The 25,130-nt window shown below is 36.9% G+C and overlaps 1 protein-coding gene across 4 annotated transcripts in view; it reads right to left on the bottom strand.

Moving 5' to 3' along the window:
• Positions 1–25,130, bottom strand: part of CTTNBP2 (cortactin binding protein 2) — a 163,769-nt gene that overhangs the window by 85,902 nt on the left and 52,737 nt on the right. For all 4 annotated transcript variants that reach the window (XM_025379249.1, XM_025379251.1, XM_025379252.1 and 1 more), the window contains exon 3: positions 15,555–15,779. In XM_025379249.1, coding sequence (XP_025235034.1) covers positions 15,555–15,779 — 225 coding nt within the window. The remainder of the gene's footprint in view (positions 1–15,554; positions 15,780–25,130) is intronic.

Raw genomic sequence — 25,130 nt, forward strand, 5'->3', positions numbered from 1 at the left:
ACATGTAGATGAATGTTTTTATAAGTTAGATAGGGGTTACAATTTAGCAATTATGAAATATATCAGAGAAAGTTCTGCTACCAGTAATGGATAAGCAATGGTTATTAGACTAATTCTCCTGCAGATAATAATTACAACCCCTTGAAAAACATATAAAACATAGTGATTTAAAGGCTCGTGAGAGCAATAAAAGAGGTAGAAATGAGAGAGGAGTAGACCCTCCTGTAAGAAAGGAGCCAACAGCATTGGATGAGATTGGCCTTTGTGTAGCTGCTCAGCTGGAGGCAATTCCCTATTCTGGTAGCACTGGCAGCTGAAGCTCAAGTACAATGCACTGGTGATATGGGCTTGAGGAGTCAGAGGATGAATCTGAGGTTGCCACGATTTACCAGCATCCTTGTTTGATCCTTGAATTATACATTCATGGGGAAGACCCCACAGAACGACAGAAGGTGGCTGCTGAATGTCTGACAGAGCTGAGCAAAGGCCTCAGATGTTGTCAACTGCAAGGAGACAGAATATGAATCTAACCAGGTTAACTGCTTACTAGAACAAAGTACAACTTTTCAGCAGGTAACAGAATCCAGAGTCTGCAACATATCATCCTCAGTGTTCAGTATACAATAAAAAATTACTAGACAAACAAATTAAGAAAAAGTGAATCGCAGTCCAGAGAAAAGTAGTCAATAAAAACTGGCCCAAGATGATCCACACTGGTGTTAGTGACAAGGATTTTAAAGCAGCCATTTTCAAAGAAAATACAGTCATAATAAATGAGGGGAAGGGGAATCCTGGCATACAAATAGAAACTATAAGAAAAGAACCAAATGTACAAATAGAACTGATAAGTGTAATACCTAAACTGACAAAAAGTTCAGAATGGGCTTAATCGCAGATTTGAGAAAGCAGAATAAAAAGAACAATTAATTTGAAAATAAAGCCAAAGAAAGTATCCCATTTGAAGAGCATAGAAAAAAATGATTGAAAAAAAATTGAACAGCATCTTATTCATATCTAGGGCAATGTAAACTGGTTTAAATTCCATGAACTGGAATTTCAAAAAAGAGAAAAAACAGAATGCAGAAGAAAAATATCTTAGAAAAAATGGCCCCAAAATTTACAAATTTGATTAAAAAGGCAAACTTACAAATCCAGGAAACTCAGCAATTTCAAAGCAGAAAAATATAAAGAAAGTTATACCTAGGTACATTGTGGTAAAACTGCTGAAAACAAAGATAAATAATATTGAAATCAGCCAAAAAATTAAAGACATATTACATACAGAGAGCCTGCAACATAAATCATGGCAATGGTGTTAATTTTCTCTAAAATATACAAAGCAGAAGCTGACAGAAATACAGGAAAAATAGACAAATCTACAATAATAACAATATCACACTTAAAAAACCTAAATTAGAAAGCTCAGCAAGAATATAAATAGTATATCTGAAAACACTATAAAAATCACCTAGCCATTGATATTTATAGGGTAGAATATACCAAAATTACAAAAGATATTCTCTTCAAATGCACTTGCTGAGCTATTGAGAACTACCAAACCAACAGATTTCAAAAGGCTAAAATCTTATAGAATGTGTTCTCTGACTGAAGCAGAATTAAACTGGAAATAAATCATAAGATATTAAGAAAACCTCAAAATTCAAAAATAAAACAATATAATGCTAAATAGTAAAGAGGATTAAGAGGAAAGCACAAAGTAATTTAGAATATATTTGGGGCTGAATGAATATAAGAACACAGCATACCAAAATTTGTGGGACTCAGTGAAGGCAGAGAATCTAAAAGCAGCTAAGGCAGAGGGCAGAGAGAAATTTATGGCTTTAAATGTTTACATTAGAAGAGCTGCCTCAAATCAATCATCCTAGCTTCACCTTAAGAAGCTAGGAAAAGATGAGCAAATTAAATTAAAAGCAGAAGGAATCAAATACCAAAGAAACTGATGAAACAGAAGAAATAAATGACAGAGAAATTAACAAATCCAAAAGTTGTGTCTCATCTAAAAGATTAATAGTATTGCTAAATATGTAGAAAGCCAGATTTAGAAATAGAGAAAAATACAAATTACAAACAACAGGAATGAAAGAGGGGATATCACTACAGAATAAAGAAATATTAAAAGGATAACTTTGTGCCAATAAGTTCAACAAATTAAAAAAAGTCCTCTGAAACGTACACTTTCCGACATTACACAAAATGACTAGAAAATTGCAATGGCTTTATATTTTTTAAGAGAAACTAAATTCACAATTAAAAACTTCTTCCCAAAGAAAACTCCTAGCTTGTAAGGCTGTACTGATGTTCTAGCAAACATTAAAGAAAAAAAAAGTGATGCCAAACTTACACATACCCTTTCAGAAAATAGAAAAGACTTCCAATTCACTTGATGAACAAAAAATTACCATTATACAAAACAAAATATTTTTTAAAAATTTACAGAAAAAACATCTCTCTTGGACACAGACACAAAACTGTTTAGCAAAACACAGGCAAATGAAATCCACCAATATATAAAAAGAGTATTAAAAAGGTGACCATGTGATATTTACCTCAGGGGTCCAAGTTGGTTTAATATTTGAAAATCAATCTGTGTAATTCATTATATTAAAAGATAAAAGAGAAACACCAGGATTATGTCAACAAATGCAAATAAGCTATTTTTTAAAATCAAAACCATTCATGATTAAAAAAAACCTTTCAACAAAGAATAGTATAAAATCTCAAATGAGATAAAGAGCATCTATGAAAAGCACAGCTAACATTGTATTTTATGATGAAATATGAAATATTTTTTCCCTACGAAAAAGATAATAAAGTCTACTTTCACTACTTCTATTCAACATTGTTCTTTATGATGAAACATGAAATATTTTTCCCCTAAGAAAAAGACAATAAAGTCTACTCTCACTAGTTCTATTCAACATTGCACTGGAGGTTCTAGTCACTGCAATAATTCCAGGGCAGTGGTGGGGAAGAAGAGGAAAAAGGCAGGCAGGCAAGTAATTTGGAAAGGAAGAAGTAAAATGTTCTCTACAGATCATTATGTTTTATATTTTTAACCTAGAAAATCATGAATATACAAAATATTGGCTTGAACTATTTAAGTCATAGAGCAAGATTACAGAATACAGTGTGAACATACAAAGTCAATTGAATATCTGCACATTAACAACAAACATTTGAAATTCTTAAATAAATAATGCTATTTACAATAGCATCAAAAAATATGAGTAACAGCAACAAATGACTAAGACCACTACACTGATAGAAGCCAAATATTGCTAAGATAAATTAAAGATCTAAATGAATGGAGAAATGTACTACAACCACAGGTTGGAAGACTCCATTTTACTAAGATGTCAGTTCTCACAAAATTAGTCTACAGATTAAATGAAATTTCTATCCCCGCAAACTTTTGGAGAAACCAAACTGCCTTTAATTTTTTTGTAGGGAAGGCCAAAGGATCTAGACTAACCAAATCAATTTTGATAGAGCAAAACAAAGCTGGAAGACTAACAGCTCCTGAATTTAAGGCTTACTAAGATTGCATTGGGAGTTATACCTGATGTAAATGACGAGTTGATGGGTGCTGATGAGTTGATGGGTGCAGCACGCCAACATGGCACAAGTATACATATGTAATAAACCTGCACATTACGCACATGTACCCTAGAACTTAAAGTATAATAATAATAATAAAAAAGATAATAGTCATTGTTTACTTAAAATTTGAATACAGGTAAGACTAATCCATGAAGAAAAAATCAGAATAGTGCTCACTAGTTGCCTGAGTTGGGGGAGAGACTTATTGGGGAGGTACTCCAGGAACCTTTATGTGGTGATGGAAATATTCTATATCTCGTTGGTGGGGTGGGAGATGCACAAATTACACACATGCATGAATTTTCAAAACTCATTTTTAAACTTAAGATATGTGAATTGTACTTCCTGTAAACTTTGTCTTAAGAATCTGTAAACAAATATTGAATTCCAGGTTTTCATTTTGGCCTTATACAGCAGTATGAGTAAGTAATTCTGAAACTACTCTGTATGTTCCACACTTGAATAAATGCGTAAATATACTGAAGTACAGTGAAAATCGGGTTTCTCACTGGTGGAAAAAAGGAGTCATAAATAGAAAAAAGACTGGCATATACTCTCTGGCTCGGAATTAGATTCAGGAATGTCAGTGTCAGTATACTGACAGCTTGATACATAGAAAGACAAGATATAGCTATGTTTTGTGTACATATGAACATGATAAATATATGTAATTTCCTAGCTCCAGATTTGCTGCTATGCACCATCTCTCATTAAATAGGAAACGTAGTGCTCCTGGAAGAAACAGCTAATTCCAAGCATTGGGTTAAAGAAAACACAAAATGAGCTGGAGTATCTTGCTGCAAGTGCTCAAAAATGACGAGAATATCTAGAAGGAGCCAGCTTAAGAGGGCTCCCAGTGGCCAAATCTGGGACAGATGGTGATGGTAAGTTCCTAACTCACCAAATAGGCATCCATGACTCCACACTAATGTAATAAACATGTAAACAGGGGAGAAGAAAAAGCTTTTCCTTACAGTAGTATGCCACATAAAAAAATGCAGAAGGAATAATGGGGTTGGAAAATCATCAGTGGATTCTAAAACTAGCAGGTGAACATTTAATGAATAAGATATTTAAAGAATATCAACATATTTCTCCACAAATTAGTTACTAACACAAAAGGAACAATAACAACCAAACAGTGAGGAAAACATGCAAAAGCTGAATAAAATCACCAGGAAACATTAGACAAACTTGAATTATGTTTTACAAAATACCTAGCCCATGCTCTTCAGAAATACCAAGGTAAATAAAGCAAAGAAAGACTGAAGAACTGTTACAGCTTAAGAGACTAAAGAGAAATAACAATTAAATGCAATGCCTGGTCTTGAATTGGGAAAATAATTGTTACAGGGACTATTATTGGAACAACTGGGGGGAAATGAATATGTGGATTAGAAAAAATGCTGTCTCAATGATACATTTGCTGATTTTAAAAAACTGCATGGTGATTATGTAAGAGATTGTCCCTGTTCTTAGGAGATATACATCAAAATATTTAGGCGTAAAAAAGCACATGTCTTTATTCTCTAATGCTTTGGAAAAAAATCTGTGTGTGTGTGCTCACACATGCATGTGTGTAAAGGAGAAGGAAAAAATGATAAAGCAGATCAGATATATAAACAACTGTGAATCTGGGTAAAGAATGCTGATATTGTACTATTCTTGCAACTTTTCTGTAAGGTTCAAATTATATCAAAATTAAAAGTTTGGAAAATGTAAGCAGCACTACAATAGTGGGAAATTACAATTACATAAGAAATAGACATGGTAATCACTTGAATATGAGGAAGGAGAACTTCCCCAACCTACTAAGGCAGGCCAACACTCAAATTCAGGAAATACAGAGAACGCCACAAAGATACTCCTCGAGAAGAGCAACTCCAAGACACATAATTGTCAGATTCACCAAAGTTGAAATGAAAGAAAAAATGTTAAGGGCAGCCAGAGAGAAAGGTCGGGTTACCCACAAAGGGAAGCCTATCAGACTAACAGCAGATCTCTGGGCAGAAACTCTACAACCCAGAAGAGAGTGGGGGCCAATGTTCAACATTCTTAAAGAAAAGAATTTTCAACCCAGAATTTCATATCCAGCCAAACTAAGCTTCATAAGTGAAGGAGAAATAAAATCCTTTACAGACAAGCAAATGCTAAGAGATTTTTGTCACCACCAGGCCTGCAATATAAGAGATCCTGAAGGAAGCACTAAACATGGAAAGGAGCAACCTGTACCAGCCATTGCAAAAACACGCCAAAATGTAAAGACCATCAATGCTAGGAAGAAATTGCATCAACTAACGAGCAAAATAACCAGCTGATATCATAATGACAGGATCAAATTCACACATAACAATATTAACCTTAAATGTAAATGTACTAAATGGTCCAATTAAAAGACACAGACTGGAAAATTAGATAGAATGTCAAGACCCATCAGTTTGCTATATTCAGGATACCCATCTCACATGCAGAGACACACATAGGCTCAAAATAAAGGGATGGAGGAATATCTACCAAGCAAATGGAAAACAAAACAAAACAAAAAAGCAGGGGCTGCAATCCTATTCTCTGATAAAACAGACTTTAAACCATCAAAGATGAAAAGAGACAAAGAAGGCCATTACATAATGGTAAAGGGATCAATTCATCAGGAAGAGCTAACTATCCTAAATATATATGCACCCAATACAGGAGCACCCGGATTCAAAAAGCAAGTCCTTAGAGACTTACAAAGAGACTTAGACTCCCATACAATAATAATGGGAGACTTCAACACCCCACTGTCAACATTAGACAGATCAATGAGACAGAAAGTTAACAAAGATATCCGGGAATTGAACTCAACTCTGCACCAAGCAGACCTAATAGACATCTACAGAACTCTCCACCCCAAATCAACAGAATATACATTCTTCTCAGCACCACATTGCACTTAGTCCAAAATTGACCACATAGTTGGAAGTAAAGCACTCCTCAGCAAATGTACAAGAACAGAAATTATAACAAACTGTCTCTCAGACCACAGTGCAATCAAACTAGAACTCAGGACTAAGAAACTCAATCAAAACCACTCAACTACATGGAAACTGAACAACCTGCTCCTGAATGACTACTGGGTACATAACGAAATAAAGGCAGAAATAAAGATGTTCTTTGAAACCAATGAGAACAAAGATACAACATACCAGAATCTCTGGGACACATTTAAAGCAGTGTCCCAGTGTCCTCTATAAACTGTAGAGGGAAATTTATAGCACTAAATGCTCACAAGAGAAAGCAGGAAAGATCTAAATTTGACACCCTAACATCACAATTAAAAGAACTAGAGAAGCAAGAGCAAACACATTCAAAAGCTAGCAGAAGGCAAGAAATAACTGAGATCAGAGCAGAACTGAAGGAGATAGAGACACAAAAAACCCTCCAAAAAATCAATGAATTCAGGAGCTGGTTTTTTGAAAAGAGCAACAAAATTGATAGACCGCTAGCAAGACTAATAAAGAAGAAAAGAGAGAAGAATCAAATAGATGCAATAAAAAATGATAAAGGGGATATCACCACTGACCCTACAGAAATACAAACTACCATCAGAGAATACTATAAACACCTCTATGCAAATAAACTAGAAAACCTAGAAGAAATGGATAAATTCCTGGACACTTACACTCTTCCAAGACTAAACCAGGAAGAAGTTGAATCCCTGAATAGACCAATAGCAGGCTCTGAAATTGAGGCAATAATTAATAGCCTACCAACGAAAAAAAGTCCAGGACCAGACGGATTCACAGCCAAATTCTACCAGAGGTAGGTACAAGGAGAAGCTGGTACCATTCCTTCTGAAACTATTCCAATCAATAAAAAAAGAGAGAATCCTCCCTAACTCATTTTATGAGGCCAACATCATCCTGATACCAAAGGCTGGCAGAGACACAACAAAAAAAGGGAATTTTAGAACAATATCCCTGATGAACATCGATGCAAAAATTCGCAATAAAATACTGGCAAACCAAATCCATAACACATCAAAAAGCTTATCCACCATGATCAAGTGGGCTTCATCCCTGGGATGCAAGGCCAGTTCAACATATGCAAATCAATAAACGTAATCCAGCATATAAACAGAACCAAAGACAAAAACCACATGATTATCTCAATAGATGCAGAAAAGGCCTTTGACAAAATTCAACAGCCCTTCATGCTAAAAACGCTCAATAAATTCAGTATTGATGGAACGTATCTCAAAATAATACGAGCGATTTATGAAAAACCCACAGCCAATATCATACTGAATGGGCAAAAACTGGAAAAATTCCCTTTGAAAACTGGCGCAATACAGGGATGCCCTCTCTCACCACTCCTATTCAACATAGTGTTGGAAGTTCTGGCTAGGGCAATGAGGCAAGAGAAAGAAATAAAGGTATTCAGTTAGGAAAAGAAGTAGTCAAATTGTCCCTGTTTGCAGATGACATGATTGGATATTTAGAAAACCCCGTTGTCTCAGCCCAAAATCTCCTTAAGCTGATAAGGAACTTCAGCAAAGTCTCAGGATACAAAATAAATGTGCAAAAATCACAAGCATTCTTATACACCAGTAACAGACAAACAGAGAGCCAAATCATGAATGAACTCCCATTCACAATAGCTTCAAAGAGAATAAAATACCTAGGAACCCAACTTACAAGGGATGTAAAGGACCTCTTCAAGGAGAACGACAAACCACTGCTCAGTCAAATAAAAGAGGACACAAACAAATGGAAGAACATACCATGCTCATGCATAGGAAGAATCAATATTGGGAAAATGGCCATACTGCCCAAGGTAATTTATAGATTCAATGCCATCCCCATCAAGCTACCAATGATTTTCTTCAAAGAATTGGAAAAAACTGCTTTAAAGTTCATATGGAACCAAAAAAGACCCCGCATTGCCAAAACAATCCTAAGACAAAAGAACAAGCTGGAGGCATCACGCTACCTGACTTCAAACTATACTACAAGGCTACAGTAACCAAAACAGTAGTCAAATCATGATACACGATTTTTAATAATTTCCTATGGTATATTAATATTTGAATAACTGCTTTTTGATGTTCAAAAGCCTGGCATTTATTTATTTATTTATTTATTTATTTATTTATTTATTTATTTGATGGAATCTTGCTCTGTTGCCCAGGCTGGAATGCAGTGGGGTGATCTCAGCTTACTGCAACCTCCGTCTCCCGGCTTCAAGAGATTTCTTTTGCCTCAGCCTCCCAAGTAGCTAGGACTACAGGTATGCGAGACCATGCCTGGCTAATTTTTGTATTTTTAGTAGAGACCGGGTTTCACCACATTGGCTAGGCTGGCTTTGAACTCCTGATCTCAAGCGATCTACCTGCCTCAGTCTCCCAAAGTGCTGGGATTACAAGTTTGAGCCACTGCACCCAGCCAAGCCTGGCTTCAATTTTAATAAATGTTATGAGCCAGTAAGTATTTCAAGCCACCAGTATATACAATAAACATCTTTTTTTCTGGTGATCATATGCCTTTTGAATCTTATGTACTATGAAAAACAAAACATCACAGACATGGTATTTCTAACAAAAATGCAAAAGCTCATCAAACTGTGATCAAACTAAGAAGTCCTAACTCATTATTATAAATTTCATATATGACTATTCACAACAGCAAAGACATGGAATCAACCCAAATGCCCATCAGTGATAGACCAGATAAAGAAAATGTGGTACATATACACCATGGGATACTATGCAGCCATATAAAGTAACAAGATCACATCCTTTGCAGGAACATGGATGGAGCTGGAAGCCATTATTTTCAGCAAACTAATGCAGGAACAGAAAAACAAACACCGCATGTTCTCACTTATAAGTGGGAGCTGAACAATGTCAACACATAGACACAGGAAGGGGCACAACACACACTGGGGCCTGTTGGGGCAGGGTGGGAGTAGCGCATCAGGAAGAATAGCTAATGCGGGCTGAGGTTAATGCCTATGTGATGGGTTGATGGGTGCAGCAAACACCATGGCACACGTTTACCTATGTGACAAACCTGCACGTCTTGCACATGTGCCCTGGAACTTAAAAAATTTCCTGCATGTTCATTCTCCATAATATGTAGAAAAATGATCCATTTCAAGCAAAATCTTTTCTGTGGCCTCTGTTCTTGATTGTTTCAATCTTTATTAATACATTTCGAATGTCTTTTGAATACCCAACCTTCATGTTTTTAGCTCTTTTTGAAGCATGAACTAGATCAATCATACATTTAATGATAAGGGTTTTAGAGCTGGTCTTTTGATCCAATATCATATGGGCATTTTTTTCCCTCTAAACTTTGGGATATTCTCTTGATTGTAGAGCTATGGGGGAATAAATGTGTTAATATCTGTGTCTCTCAATCTTAAGTGGCTTGAGGGAATGACATAAAAATCACAAAGAATCCAAGGTATTAAGGATTTTCAAATTTTCTAGCAGTAAGGAAGAAATACAGTACATATAGGAAGCCTGAGAAGCAGGAGATCTGAGTTCTACCACCGAGTGGCTATAGGAAAGTCGCCCTCGCACAGCAGTTAAGTATGTGGACTCTGAAGGCAGACTGCTTGTCTTCAAGCCAATAGGCACAGCTGTTCAAGTTCTCTGTGACCTTATTTATGCTTAAAATGCAATTATAATAGCCTTTACTGTATGTAATAACAATATCCTCAGGATCAAATGAGTTGATTTAATAGGGAATGGCATACACTGTGGGCTCATTACATCTCAGGGGAATCCCTTAAGCTCTCTGAATTTAATTGTATAATTTTGAAACCTCCTGTCATTATCACCATCAAGAATCATTGATTCTTTCCTATATTTTTTCCTACCATCAATAAAGTAGTTTCCAGGAACAAATATTTTAAAGAATTGTTCAGGTCAGTATAACAGCAGTGAATGTGCACTTGTTTAAATTTGAGTCACCTTGGTATTAATTTGTTCACACAATTATCACAAGCAATGTCTTTAGAACTTTTGAAGAGAAAATATCTAAACTGCGTACAAGGAACCACACTAGAAACTACAAAGGACGTGAAAATCCATACATTCCACTTACTTGATTGTAGGACTACACAAATTTTAAAGAGATGATCAGATGGCAGGGCCACATACCAAGTTAAAAAGGAACCACAGTATACATAAATTCTGGAGTTCCAGGTGACTTTGTTATGTTATTGTTGAATTTATATCTCCTTCGAACCACTTTCAAGTAGGGGCTGAGGGAAACTTGCATGGAGCAGTATCACCAAACTCTTTTGCAAAAAGCAGTGGATTGTGTGGAAGAGCTCAGAAGAATGAACACAGCTTCACTGGTAGTGAGAAAGTGGGTGGTTGCTCCAAGAATAGCACCCAAACTGGAAGCTATGAATGAAGAGGCACCAAGCACATGTTTTTATAGAATGAAAGGGAAAACTATGTAGGTGGGACCAAAGCAGCAATGTAGAGGCAATTAGTTCTAATTCAAAGTGGCAAACTGAGAGGAAAGCAATTATGGCCATTTATAAATTGAGAAAGCAGAGTGCATATCTGCCACACCACGAAATACTCTTATGACATTAACTGTATTCTTTATTGCTCTCCCAAAATCTTTTAAGGCTCGTTGCATCCCTGTCCTCTTCTCTCTCTGGGCACCCCAACCCATCTGCTCAATCTGGTAAACAAATACCTAACAACAAAATATATTAAGAGATCTTTTCTTCTTTTTTTTTTTTTCTTTCATTTTTAATTTCAAAGGGGCTGTGGCTAACATTCAGTGATCTGGGCTATACAGTTCTCATCTACCCCTCCCTCTTAATCTAGAGTTTCAAGAGTGGGAAGGTAAGCCCTGGAAGCAGAGGTTTGGCTCATTTCTTTCTTTCTTTCTTTTTTTTTTTTTTTTTTTTTTTTGAGACAGAGTCTCACTCTGTCACCCAGGCTGGAGTGCAATGGCGTGATCTTGGTTCACTGTGACCTCTGCCTCTCGGGGTCAAGTGATTCTCTTCCCTCAGCCTCCTGAGTACCTGGGAGTACAGGCGCACACCACTACACCCGACTAAGTTTTGTATTTTCAGTAGGGACGGGGTTTCACCATGTTGGTCAGGCTGGTCTTGAATTCCTGACCTCACGATCTGCTCACCTGGACCTCCCAAAGTGCTGGGATTACAGGCTTGAGCCACCATGCCCAGCTAGCTCGTTTCTATTTACATGGATCAGGCAAACTGCTCTCTCCTTGAAATTTCTACTCAGAAACACAGACCTCAATCTCCAACTCTCCCTTGATAATGGCTCTGCAATGCTCCTGGGGAATCAAAATGCATTTTGTAATGTAACAATGCAACAAAAAAAGACTCAGGGATGAGCTAAATAATCATTCATGTGCAAAATGTCCTAAATCTTCTCCTGAAAATTTTATTACATATGATTCTCTACCATGTTGTTACTGAATGAAAGTCTAGAAAGTAACTTAAAATGAAAATACATTCATATATGTAGTAAGCAATATATAATGAAGAACATGGAATAAAAATGGCAGAATAAAGTACAATTGTAAGAAGAAATGGGCATATGAAATCAAGGGAACAAAACAAATATTTTGTTCTTTTCTGACCCATTTCCATTTCTTCGGTTGTCTAGCACTGGAAACTCCTTCCTATGTTAGGAGAATTCTCTATTTTATGATTCTTCCCTATAGAAGCTAAATATGTCCAACAGTTGCTTTCCTGGCCTTCTGTGTAGCCTAAGCTTGGCTAATGACATACACCTGTCTTAGGCTTCAAATGGAAATGAGCGATATAAAAAAGAAGGACCCAGGGAGGGACCACTCAGGATCTGGAGCAGTGAGGGCACCGGTGCTGTCTGGCATCAACAGGGTGAAAAGCAAGCTGCAGCATCCATTTCCCATCAGATCAGCAGACGCATCTCCTGCTGCAGACTAGCTCTGCAGAGGGTACTTGTCTGTGATGCTGGATGGGAACAGCTAGTCCTCTAGGCTTTGCTAGCCATGCTGAACCACGATGTACGCCAACTACTATTTCTGTAAACCAGTCAACAAATGCCCTTTCTGCCTTTTCAATGAATATTGGCTTCACCTCCTCAAAACTAAGAATCCTGTCTGTGGCATCTATTGCCATGCAACTCACCTATTTATATTGAGCTGACACATAGAAGGAGCTGTATCTAATATACACAGTTATTTTTAGCTTTTGCACTGGTGAAAAGAATTGCTCCCTCTCTGAATTTCCAGGTTATTATTTTGGCTACACACATTCAAAGTTCTGATCAAGTTAAAAGGTCTTTCCTACTTCAGGGCTAGAATTTATACTTCCTAAATGTGAAGAAAATGTCTGAAAATATATAGATTTCCTCCCTACTGTTCAAATAAATTAGAATGAAAATTCTATTAAAAGATGATAGACAAGATTAAAAAAAACAAACAAACAAACAAACAAAAAACTCCAAATATCATTCCATCCTGGGTTACTGGCTCAAAATGGGAAGTGGATTACCGGAGGCGAAGTTCCCCATGATGATTACTCATTAGCTTATTCAAAGTGGCTTTACAGGCTCAGTCCATTTGCCAAATTGACTCTTGCCCAAATTTCCCTGGCACAAAAATTACCAAACAGTTAACCCGCCTATTCGTAGTTGCAGCAGGAGCCAACGCATGAATGAGCACGGACCCTGTCCTCCTGCCTTGAGAGGCAAACCAGAGCAGCGCTCAGGCCAAGTGTCTTAGAATTACCAAAGAGATATGCCCAGTGTCAGATAATAAATACTTGAATCATAGATAATGGAGCCTTTGCTTTCCCAGACATTTGCTCTGGCAGTGATTTAAAGAATAGAACTCATTTAAAATAATGGATTTTTTTCCTTATGGCTTTTAGATGTTGAAAGCTGCAATTTACTCTATATGCGAGGGAACTGAAGACATTCGGTTAAAATATTTGCTTTCAGAGGACTAAAGGTGACAGGTAATTTTGTTGTTAAAGAGATGACTTTGGTGTTTCTGCTTTCATCAGCTGATACGGTATTTTCTTTTTAAGTGAAGACACAGGGTAAGAGTACAAATTGTAACTCTTCTCATACACTATAATCTACTAAAATATAATATTTTTTAAGGACAAAATGTAGCACTCCCTGCCAGAGAAACCCTTCACTGAGACTACACAGCCGATGAATTTGGCTATAAAGGACTCCTGTATTCCCATTATACATGGGAGACACACCACTGGCTCATTTTATGTTAGCCTCTCAGGACCCATAGGACAGAAACAATTTCCTTTCACTATCAGCCAGGTTGGAAATGACCCAGTCATTCAAAAACAAACAGGATGTAAGTTGATTTAAAAAAAAAAATCAGCTAGATAATAAAATCTTTGATCCAACTAGAAGTGTTCTTTTTTTTTAATTCTAAAAGAGAAATGAGTTTTGTTAAAGGCAGAACAGAAGTAAAATTTAGGAAAGTATTTTTTATATATTCAATGACAACAAAATGTTTTCTTAATTTTTTATAACGCAGTATAAAGTCCAGCAGGAATAATTTATTATGAAATAACTCATTTGACACATTACAGGCATAATTGAAATGTATCCCATCCAAGAAATACAAATGAGTTTCAGTGACATCAGCTGAAATTCACTGGCTCTTGTTTATGTGGTTTGTGGGGAGTTTTGAAAACCTCCAGATATCTTAGTGGTTGTCTGCAGGGTTTTGTAGAGGGCTTGCAAAGTCCAGAGTAAAACTCTGATTTTGCCTTACATCTATGGAAAGCCTTCTATTTTTCTTATTTTACTCAGTGCTTTAGTTTCCTACCATGCAACATACTGAGAAAAATGTTTCCTTTTTTGCAGCACCTACACCAGAACACTGACATTTATATGTTAATGTAAGGATAAAATTTCAGGGAAAAGACACACATTAAATGATAATATGTATCATAAATATTTATAAGTATAGTGCATTCAGGTTAACTGTCAACTAGTGTTACATATATTAGAAGTTATCTGAAAAGGCCAAATAAAAGAAACATTTTAATTTATGCTTTAATAATAATGGTGAAGAGAACACATTAGTTTTAATTTTAATCAAACCACACAGCATGAGCTTCTAGCTTTCTCACTCTTTTTTCTAATAAAAGGCATCGATAGTCTTGGCAGCATATTGGAAGGGCAAAATTTAAATTTCTATTTCCTTATGGCTGATCATCATAAGTTTTATTGAACTTTGTACTCTTTGAAGCAGATACTCAAGTGAAAGGAACATGTGTGCGATGGTGGGGGAGGGGGAGAGGAGGAGGAGGTTGGTTTAAATGAAACACATGTGACCAGGAGGCTTGAGGTCTGCAGCTGACACAGCTATCACATCCCAGAGGTGAGTGTGACACTAACCAGGACTTTAAGATGACACATTGAGACTGGATATACCACGCAAACGTGCATTCCATTTTCTTCATGTTATTTTCATTTTCCCCCACCAAAAATAAGAAAAATAAAATAATTTCTAATTGCAAATAACTATTTTAGACAGAAGCTATATACAATAAGTTGGGATGTTACCATACGATCAAAGAGTGCTGGTTTATCACTGGATTAACCTACCTAGCAGCTAAGCATGTTTTCTAGAAGGCACTAGGAAGTCCAAAAACATATAGAGAGGGATTTTAAAGAAAGTATCAAAGTAACAATTATCAGAAACATAATTTTTCTATTATACTTCCTTTATGGTTTAGTGTTATTTTGAGTTACATTTTAAACACTAGGTTACATTGGCTTAAAGAATCTGTCAGCCTCTTGTACTTCTAAGTACTTACTGCAATCCTGTCTGAAAATATAATGCTGAAGAATAAACAACAACTTTGGAGATGATCTCCTCATTCAACATCATGTTGTGGGGGAAATGACCATTTGAACGTCTCAATACCTTCTTCTGTCTGCTCTCAGCAGCAGCCAGCTGTGCGGACATCCTTTCTTGCATTTTCTTGCAGTGGGCCATGACTGCTTCAAGGATGGAGAGGGGGTTGGTACACACTGGCTTCTTCTCTTTGTCACCAGCACCTGCTTCATAGTCTCTCTGGAGTGCGAGGAACGGGTCATTTAGATTAAATCTCCCATACCGTTCCTGGATAAATACCTCCTTCCTGCGAGCCTGGAACAAAGTTAGAGAAAAGTATTGAAGAAAGAAATGAAAATATACCGAAAGATATTTATAAGAAGGTTTTGTGATTACACTTGGTATTCCCAACTGCTATGAGTAATGGCTTATGATGTCAGTGGTGAGTGAGAGGCAAATGTGACCCCCAGTCTCCGACTAGCCTGGAATGCCATTCCATCTGCTTTCAAATTTTCTTCCATTAAGAATACTGTATCTTATATTGCAAATTATGCAAATATAGTTATTTCCCATGATGTCCTACTCCTCAAGGATCAGAATTTAAGGAGCAGTCTTTTTTTACCCCCGCCTCCACACACCCCCACCCCCCCCACCCCACAGGGTCTTGCTCTGTCATCCAGGCTGGAACGCAGTGGCACAATCACAGCTCACTGCAGCCTCAATCTCCTGGGCTCAAGCAATCCTCCTGCCTCAGCCTGTCTTATAGCTGGAACTATATGTGCAAGCCACCACATCCAGCTATTTTTTTTGATTTTTTAATTAAGATGGGATCTCACTTTGTTGCCCAGGCTGGTCTCAAACTCCTGGGCTCAAGTAATCCCCCAGCCTCGGCCTCCCCAAAGTGCTGGGAGCCGCCACACTCTACCTAGCCTTTTCTAATTTAATGTAAAATCAGAAATATTGACAATTAAAATAATTTTTAGCAAAAGTTCAAAAATAAAATTATCTCCATATTGATAGAACTTATATTTAAAATAATATCAGCTTAAATCACTCATAGAAAAAAATCCCCTCTAAGTTTTTTTTATAGCCAGAAGGAAATCACATGGATGTCTGGTAAGAAGAAAATTCTTTGTGAAATTTTTAATGTAAAAATTTTAATTGAAAAATAAAAATTTTTAATGTAAAAATAAATCACAATATTTGTAGTTTGTAAAATTTGACTAACTACAACAGCCTGCAGAAAATTTAAAAAGGCATCTATCTCCTTCTCACTGAAGGGCATTAAAATATAGTTCACAGAATCCCAGGAAAGAATGCAACTTAATTATACTCTAAATGTCAGTCCATCAGCGACAAAGTTAATTTCACACCCACGTAATGAGGGCCAAATGGAATTTTCTATAATTAGCCTACAAAGTCATTGCATAAAAGTGGAAAAGAGCAGTAGAAATGTATTAAAAACTAGCAACATTTTCCTAATTCAGATCATTTTGGAATAGCCATTAGAATGAAAAAATCTATGTCACTGCCAGTAGAAAAATTAACTTAAAATAAATCAAGCTTATTTGTCCAAAACATTAAACATGTTTTCTGAAGAAATATTATTAATCCATACAGTTCCATATTTTAAAGGGAACTGAATTGGAAAACTACACTTTTCCATTTTAGTCCACTATCAGCAAGCCAACAACTAGATAAACACAAATCTAATGACAAATGGGAAAAATCTAACATTTCTTTCCTTATTATCAACTTAGATTAAGAAATAAAATTTGCAAAATGTCCAGTTTCACCATGAAATTTAAGCTAGCTTTCAGAAGACCACTTTAAACTTAAAAGATAAAGTTTATGAGTTAAAAGCACTTTGTGTTTCTAGATTCTTTAAATTCAATTATGTAATCAACACGCTGAATAAGTATCACTTGAGAGATGCAATTTCAAAAGCAATTTCATTTTGTCCTTCACATTTTTCTTAATATTATTCAGTGTAGTAGTTCTTCTTCCACCCTTGGATGAACACTTGGATAACTCTATGTTTTTTTCTAATCGTTTTAATTTAATAAAAGACCTACAGTCACTTTGAGTCAAAACAGCCTTAATTTGGTTATTAGAATGTCCATATTCATTCAGTGGTATGGCAACCTCCCTTCCTCAGCTAGCATCTGCTGCAGGCTAACATTTACCACCTGGCAAAGAGGTATATATGAAAACCTCTCTCCTTTTCCCAAAACCTTCTCCCCCTCATTCTAAGCTGTTGTAGTCACCTCTGGGTTGGAAAGGACTGGAGGTAGATGATAAAGGAGTGGTGAAGGGAGCAGGAATGCCATACCTGACTGGTTCAGTTGGTCAGCTACCTTTACCAACCCAGTGTGAAGAATATTTAAAGTCTACTCTTTTCCCATGAAGTACTTGGTGTCTTCTTAGAGGAACACCCCCTCTTGCACTGCTGGGACCCCTTCATCTACAGTTTCTTCAATGTAGGCCATAAATGTAGGACAAGCTACATAATCTGCAGGACCCACTGCAAAATGAAGACATGGGCTTTTTGTTCAAAATTATTAAGCATTTCAATATGGCAACAGCACATCATTTAACCAGACAAGGGACCCTTCTAAATGCACGGCCTCTGTGACTTCTCAGGTTGCACACCCATGAAGCCCAGCCCTGCATACTCTCCTTATCAGCACTGGGAATGCACCTTTTGACAGCTGAGGTCCCATGTTCTCTACAGACTTCCCTATTGAAGAGGACTTTAATCGATCTCATTCCTACCATTTCAAGACCATGGCCCAACCTGGTCTACAGGAAACACTCATGGATCTTTATCTAAACAAAAGCTGGGAGTCTCCACAAGATGATCCCCACATCTATCTCTCCTTCACGTCCACAGAATGGCTGCTTGTTCAGCCCCACCTTCACTGAGCCCACCAAGATCTGCAGGAAAAAACCTATTATGTCATTCAAAAGTCTCTCTGAACCCCTCTTCTCTTCAGATGAAGGGAGAAGCAACTGAATGGGGCAGGACTCAGCAGAATTCTCTGCAGAGAAATGCTCTCTGATAGAAATCTTTCTTTAATGTCCAAAACCTACATTATTTTATACCCTCAATGTGGATGAAAGGTTTAAAAGTCAACACTAGCTTTTAAATATTTCTTATGAAAATTTGCATCTTGGTCCTCACTTGAGTATCTGATATTCATTACAATGAGTTATCTGCTGAAACTGACATTTTAACAACCCATTGTAAATGCCTGATGTCTACTCACCCATACAACATATTTTATGATGTACTGTACTTGTAACACTAATCAAGCAATTTCTTAACATGCAGGTTATTCTTAAGCCTGAGTAAACTTTTTGATAAGTGGGTTAAAATTGATTGTATAATAAAAGAGGTAAATACATATATCACAGACCTAGTTCCAGTTTTACCCAACAGATTTCATTGTCAAAAAATATTTCTTTTTTTTTTAACTGGCGTGAAATAGTTTTTTACATGTGTATTTTTGTTCTGTTTGTTTTTATTTTAAAATTACTAGTTTTAACTGAGTCACATTGTGACACTGTTAAATGCAGATGAATTTTTTTCTGCTGAAAATGTTGTATAATGATACGTGTACAAGTTGATAAACATAAAACTGCCTATTTATTTGAGATAGGGTCTTGCTCTGTCACTCAGGCTGGAGTGCAGTGGCGTGATCACAGCTCACTGTAGCCTTGAACTCTCAGGCTTCAGTGATCTTCCCACGGCTCAGCTTCCCGAGTAGCTGAGACTATAGGCATGTGCCACCATGCCCAGCTAATTTTTAAATTTATGGTAGAGATGAAGTCTCACTATGTTGCTCAAGCTGATCTTGAACTCCTAAGCTCAAGTAATCCTCCTGCCTCAGCCTCCCAAAGTTCTGGGATTACAGGAGTGAGCCTCCGTGCCAGCCTAAAACCGCCAATTTATTTGCTTCACAAATATGGACTGGCATTTAGCCTTTATGAAGTATAAAATATGTACATTAGATTCCTTTAAGGATAGATACAGTGGTTTTGTATTTGCTGCTAACTAGCTATGCAACTGTGCTGCTGACATCTTTTGTTGTCAAAATGAGAGAAATGAAGTGGTATCATTTGTTGCTTAAGACACCTTGAGTTTAGACAATAAACCTGGTCTCATTCTTTCATTTTTAAGTCCCTAAAAGTATGGACACCAGGCAAAATGAATGTCAAAAACTACATGTTCTTCATTAACATTAAACTGACTCTTAAACACATATTTATTATTTTCAGAGATGACAGGTTGTTGTTCTATGACCACATATGTATTTATTTGTATATATCACATATATTCAACATGTACTTTTGATATTCTTGTCTTATAGCAAGGGTTTCTAGAAATATGTAATTCTAACAATTAAAATGTCCTTTTTGATCAGGCTTTCTATCAGGCTTATAAATTAGAATGCAGTTGACCATTTTGATTCCATGGTGAAAAGTCATAGATTAAATAACAATAGGACATGAAGACGATGCTATAATATAAATTCAGTGTACTCACAACATAGAATATGACAAATTATCCACTAATAACTAATTTTAAAAAATATTTTGATATATTTAATGTTGGAATAATATATACTCATGTATTTTTAAAATTACTCCCAGAGAGAAATAGAGTTACTTTTCTATATGCATATATCCTACCACCAGTGGATGAGTTTTCCCAGATGGAGGAATAGAAAATATAGTAGATCCATTATCTATCTAGGAACTTTTGGTGACTTGGAAATTTCAAGATCCAACAACAGGTTCCCCACTATTAAGATGCTGGGCAGTGCTGACTCCCACAAACGCATGCAGGAGACAGGTAGCCAACATCAGTGCGTACATTTGGCATGCTACTAATCAGTGTGAAATGGCAGACTTTTGGGGAACTAGAGATGATATGCTCTAGCAAAAGGCAGCCACGTTTTTTGTGTTTTGTTTTGTTTTTTAAATCATGACACTTTGCCAGTGAAACAAAATAAAACTGGCAGGACTGGTTTGGATAGCAGGACACCCAGTTTATCATCTGTGATTTATGGGAAGAGACCAGTCACTCTGGGACTCACTGGCCTATATCGTCTCTTAAGCATTTTGCCTTGAGTTTCTTTTAAGTGGGGGTACTTGTATTTAACTGACACATCCAACCCACTACAGGGCAAAAAACAGGTGCATAACGCATACTTGTTGACTGAATAAAGGTAGCATCTAACAGACTTAGGAAAATAGCAGATGTATCCTTGAAGAAAGAGCTCAGACCACATTTCCCTGTTGGAGGGAAGTCTCCTTCCCAGGTGGGGCAATCTTCCCAGGAACCTGGAGAGGAAGTTAGGCCAATGTCAGACTCCTCTATGCAGGACTAATTCTAGAGAAAATGATAGCTAAGGATCAGTTCACCCACTGCCCAACACAGAAAGCTGGGATCCCAGGAAGGATTCATCAACTCTCCAGCCTAAAGCCAGGTGACAGCAGTTCCAGGAGAACTACAGGGTATATCAGTTGGTTTTCTATGGTTCACCGTGCTTTGTAATGATCATTTTTCTTTGCACCCCCTGAATTGTGCAGCATGGAGGCACTCTATACACTACACAGTTGTCAGAGTAGTCTTTCTAAAATGGAAACCTTCTCATCATTTCTCTGTTCAAAGCCTTTCAGCACTCTTCTGCCCCAGGCCTTTGTGTTGCTTGGGATGCTTCCCCTCCTTCACCCATGTATCTCCCCATGAACTGCCAACCCTCACTGCCACCTCTTCGTCTTGTGCTCATGTCAAAAGTTTCAGAGTTTAGCTTAATTTGGATTCAAGGAAACATCTGTAATGAAACATATGTCCAAGCCACTTGAAATCTCTTCAGTTTACCTACTTTTCAACAAACAAAATGTGTATTCCTTCTAACATTCTTGTAAAAAGTTTACTGTTCTTAAAATCTTACTTTGCAACAGAGTGCTTATTTTTAATTTTTAATGTATTACATTATGTTTAATAAAGGCAGATCAACAATATAGACATGTTTTAATAGGTAAGGAGATCATGTAACAAAAAATGACTTGAAATGTTTATTATGCTGGGCTTGAGGAGGCCTGACCCTAAAAAAGGAAGAGATGAATGTGTAGAGAATATCTTGGTTTATGCATCAGAGTTACTTGAGAATGAAATGCACTTTAGGGAAATGAGTCATTATGAAGACACGAACTAGTTGTAATAATAAAAACAGACTCTTAAAGGAACTCTTAAACCTAGCCACACTGATGTATAAAAATATAAGTTTGGCCTGGTGCGGTGGCTCACACCTGTAATCCCAGCACTTTGGGAGGCCAAGGCAGGCAGATCATGAGGTCAGGAGACTGAGACCATCCTGGCTAACACAGTGAAACTCTGTCTCGACTAAAAATAAAAAAAGTTAGCCGGGCATGGTAGCGGGTGCCTGTAGTCCTAGCTACTCGGGAGGCTGAGGCAGGAGAATGGCGTGAACCTGGGAGGCGGAGCTTGCAGTGAGCCAAGATCGCACCACTGCACTCCAGACTAGGTGACAAAGTGAGATTCTGTCTTGGAAAAAAAGAAAAGAAAAAAAAATACACACACACACACACACACACACACACACACACACACATATATATATAATTTCATCAGAATGTGAAGTTTTAGAAGATCTTGTTGAGAATGTTGCAAGCAGGAAGTTGAAAGACGACCATTATTACCGAGGATTTCACATACATGAGGTTCCTACTTTGGCTTTCCTTGTTTGATATAATCAATTGAACTAGTTTTGACATGATTAGTAAAAATAAAAGAAAGCATACTTAAAATATACAATCTTTCCTATAGCATGTAATCCTCTGAGAAATAGAAACTAGAACTTGTACTGTGAGTCATAATTAAAACATTATAAAACATACTATCAATTTCAAAACATACTGACAAGCTTATAAGCTTTTCATTTTATGAAAAGCCAAAATAATTCTGTAACAATTTTAAAAACAATACTAACAAAAGATAACTTTTATTGACATTATTTATTGCTAGGTGCTTTTTATTCATTTTGTCCTAAAAATAGGCCCAGAAGATAGCCATTATTTTAATTCACATTTTATAAATAAGCAGACTGAGGCTTAGAAAACTTAATGTGCTTGCCGAAGGTCACTTTAACAGCAGCTGATACTCAACCCAGGCAAGTCTTACTCTAAAGCCTACATTTTTAAGCACTGAAAGACAATTATGACTAGAGTATTTTGGAATGCTAGAAAAGGCTTCGAAAATAATTATTGTTTACAACACTTTTTAAACCAGTACAAGAAATTAGGTTTAAAAGAAAGACAAAAGTATGACAATGTTCTCAAAAGTTAGTTTTCTATATGCTGTATTTGTACTTCCATTATTACTGACCATATACTAACATGATCTAATCAGACTTAAACAGTTTTTCAAGATTCTGCACAGAATATATTGTATCATTTAAGTTTAAAATCCAATGATAAAAATGGTTTCTAGATATGCTTTCACAAACCACTGATTACCTAAGAATAACAAAAAATAACAAAAAACCAGCATTAATATAGATGTAACTGCAAGAAGACTGCCAAGGAATTCTGTACTCAGCTCTAACCCGCTAAACACAGCTGTCACTATCTTGGGTGCCAATAATACAAAAAGCCACAGCGGATGGTCGAAATGTTGAGTCCAGTCTGACAAAATGGACTTTTTCAGGAAGAAATGTGAGTCAGTTCTTGAGTACAAACACAGAAGCAAGCATGAAAAACACTTAGGGGTGTCAATCAACAAGATATTGAGCCAGCAAACCATGAAATAGACACTGCCCCTCCTCCAAACCAGCAACTCAACCCCAGACTTCATTACTCAGTAGAGAACAGGTATCAGAACTGGACCTATGGACTCACTTTTGGCTGAAGTATTCAAAGAACAATCAATAGCAAAAGGATCTGAAAACAACACTGAAGAGGAAGAGCAGAAAGAACTAGGGACACTTGAAAGAGGAAAAGCCTTCCAGAGGCATGATGGTGCTCTTTCAATATCTGAAAGCATTTTATGTTTAAAGAGGTGTTTGAAGATTTATTTACGTGATTCCCAAGGAATAAAATTATGGCTAATATAATAAAGAATTTTTAAGGGTCAAAGGTTTTCCACAGATACAACGAGCTGCATTTGATTGGAACAAAAATCTCTGTCTCCAGCTGTGTTTCAAACACAGGCTAAAAAAAAACACGTGATAGAAATGTAACTCAGAAGTCTCAAAAGTCAGGAAGGTCCTTGGCTTCTAAACTGTTATATTCCTCTCAAACCCTGAAATTCTATGACTCAAAATCAAAAAGGAGAGAAAATACATAGAGATTTTTCCAAACAGTCAACATAAAAATTTATCTATCCAGCTGTAAATCTCTGTCTTAGTGTTAAGGAGTTCAAGTAGAGCAACATTAAATAACACTAACATTAAAAGCTCTTTTAAGAAGGAAGGGGTAAATTCCTACTTGTAAATAAAAGGGAATGGGAAGCCAGAGATACGCCATGGTCCTCAGAACTCATTCTCGCTCTAAGAGGGGTTGAATAGCAGAGGAGTGAGTTCACACATTCACGTACTTTCTCTCTTTTCTCCTTCTCTCTCCCTCTCTCTCTCTCTCTCTCTCTCTCTCACACACACACACACACACACACACACACACACACACACATATGGAATGGCTGGGTGACTGCAGAGTGGAATAACAATATAAAAGTTACACAGTCGTCTGGAGAAGGATAATCATTGCCCAATGCCCTTCAATGATCAGAAAGCCTTAGAAATTAACTGGCCAGGAACTAAAAATAACTTCTAGAATTACGACTTAAATGCCAAAAGAACTGAGTTCATTTCAGTGTCTGCATCTCAGACACCGCATCTATGTGTGAAGATACACTTGAGCCACAGAAGTGAAGGAGTGTGTCATGGTGTCAAATGATTTTCTGTGCAATGCTGAGAATGTCAGAGAAGAGGTAAGCTTTTCCTCTTCCCTCTCGCCTCCCACCTTCATCTCCCAACCTTTCTGCCACCTACAATGTCCTACCTGCTCATAGACATCATAATCTGGAGGTGTGGAAATTGTCATGCCAGGAATATACATAATGCATATCATGAATCATACCAAGACTTCGATTTATTTTGTTCCCAAAGCTAAAATCTGGAAGGCATACTTCGATAAACCACCAATTTTCTCTCAAAGTATAGACCATACTAACAGAATTCATGAGAGGCTTGGTTTCACAGAAGTCAGAGCCAGAAGTAACCTGTCTCCTTTCTGAAATCTCCCACCACTTTCTTTTGGCCTTGTATGCCACTTACCATCCTGCACACATTCATTAGTGCTCATCTCAGCCAGATGTGGGAGCCCATGCTCATCTGTAGAAAATAACAACACCTTTATTCCCTAACTAGGTCAAGAATGGTATACAAGTGCTGCACTGTTCCACTTTCTTGCCCAGATATTATTAAATTATCAGTGCACTTAAAGCTGAATCCTGAACAACCTCCAACTTTGTCTTAATAAGACTCCAGACAGCCACCGCCTATCAATAACAACCGGAGCACAGATGAACCAACTCACCATTTCTGCCCTAGGCACTGAAATATTACCATTAGGTCT

Source organism: Theropithecus gelada, chromosome 3 (genome assembly GCF_003255815.1).
Source record: "Theropithecus gelada isolate Dixy chromosome 3, Tgel_1.0, whole genome shotgun sequence".
Lineage (NCBI taxonomy): Eukaryota > Metazoa > Chordata > Mammalia > Primates > Cercopithecidae > Theropithecus > Theropithecus gelada.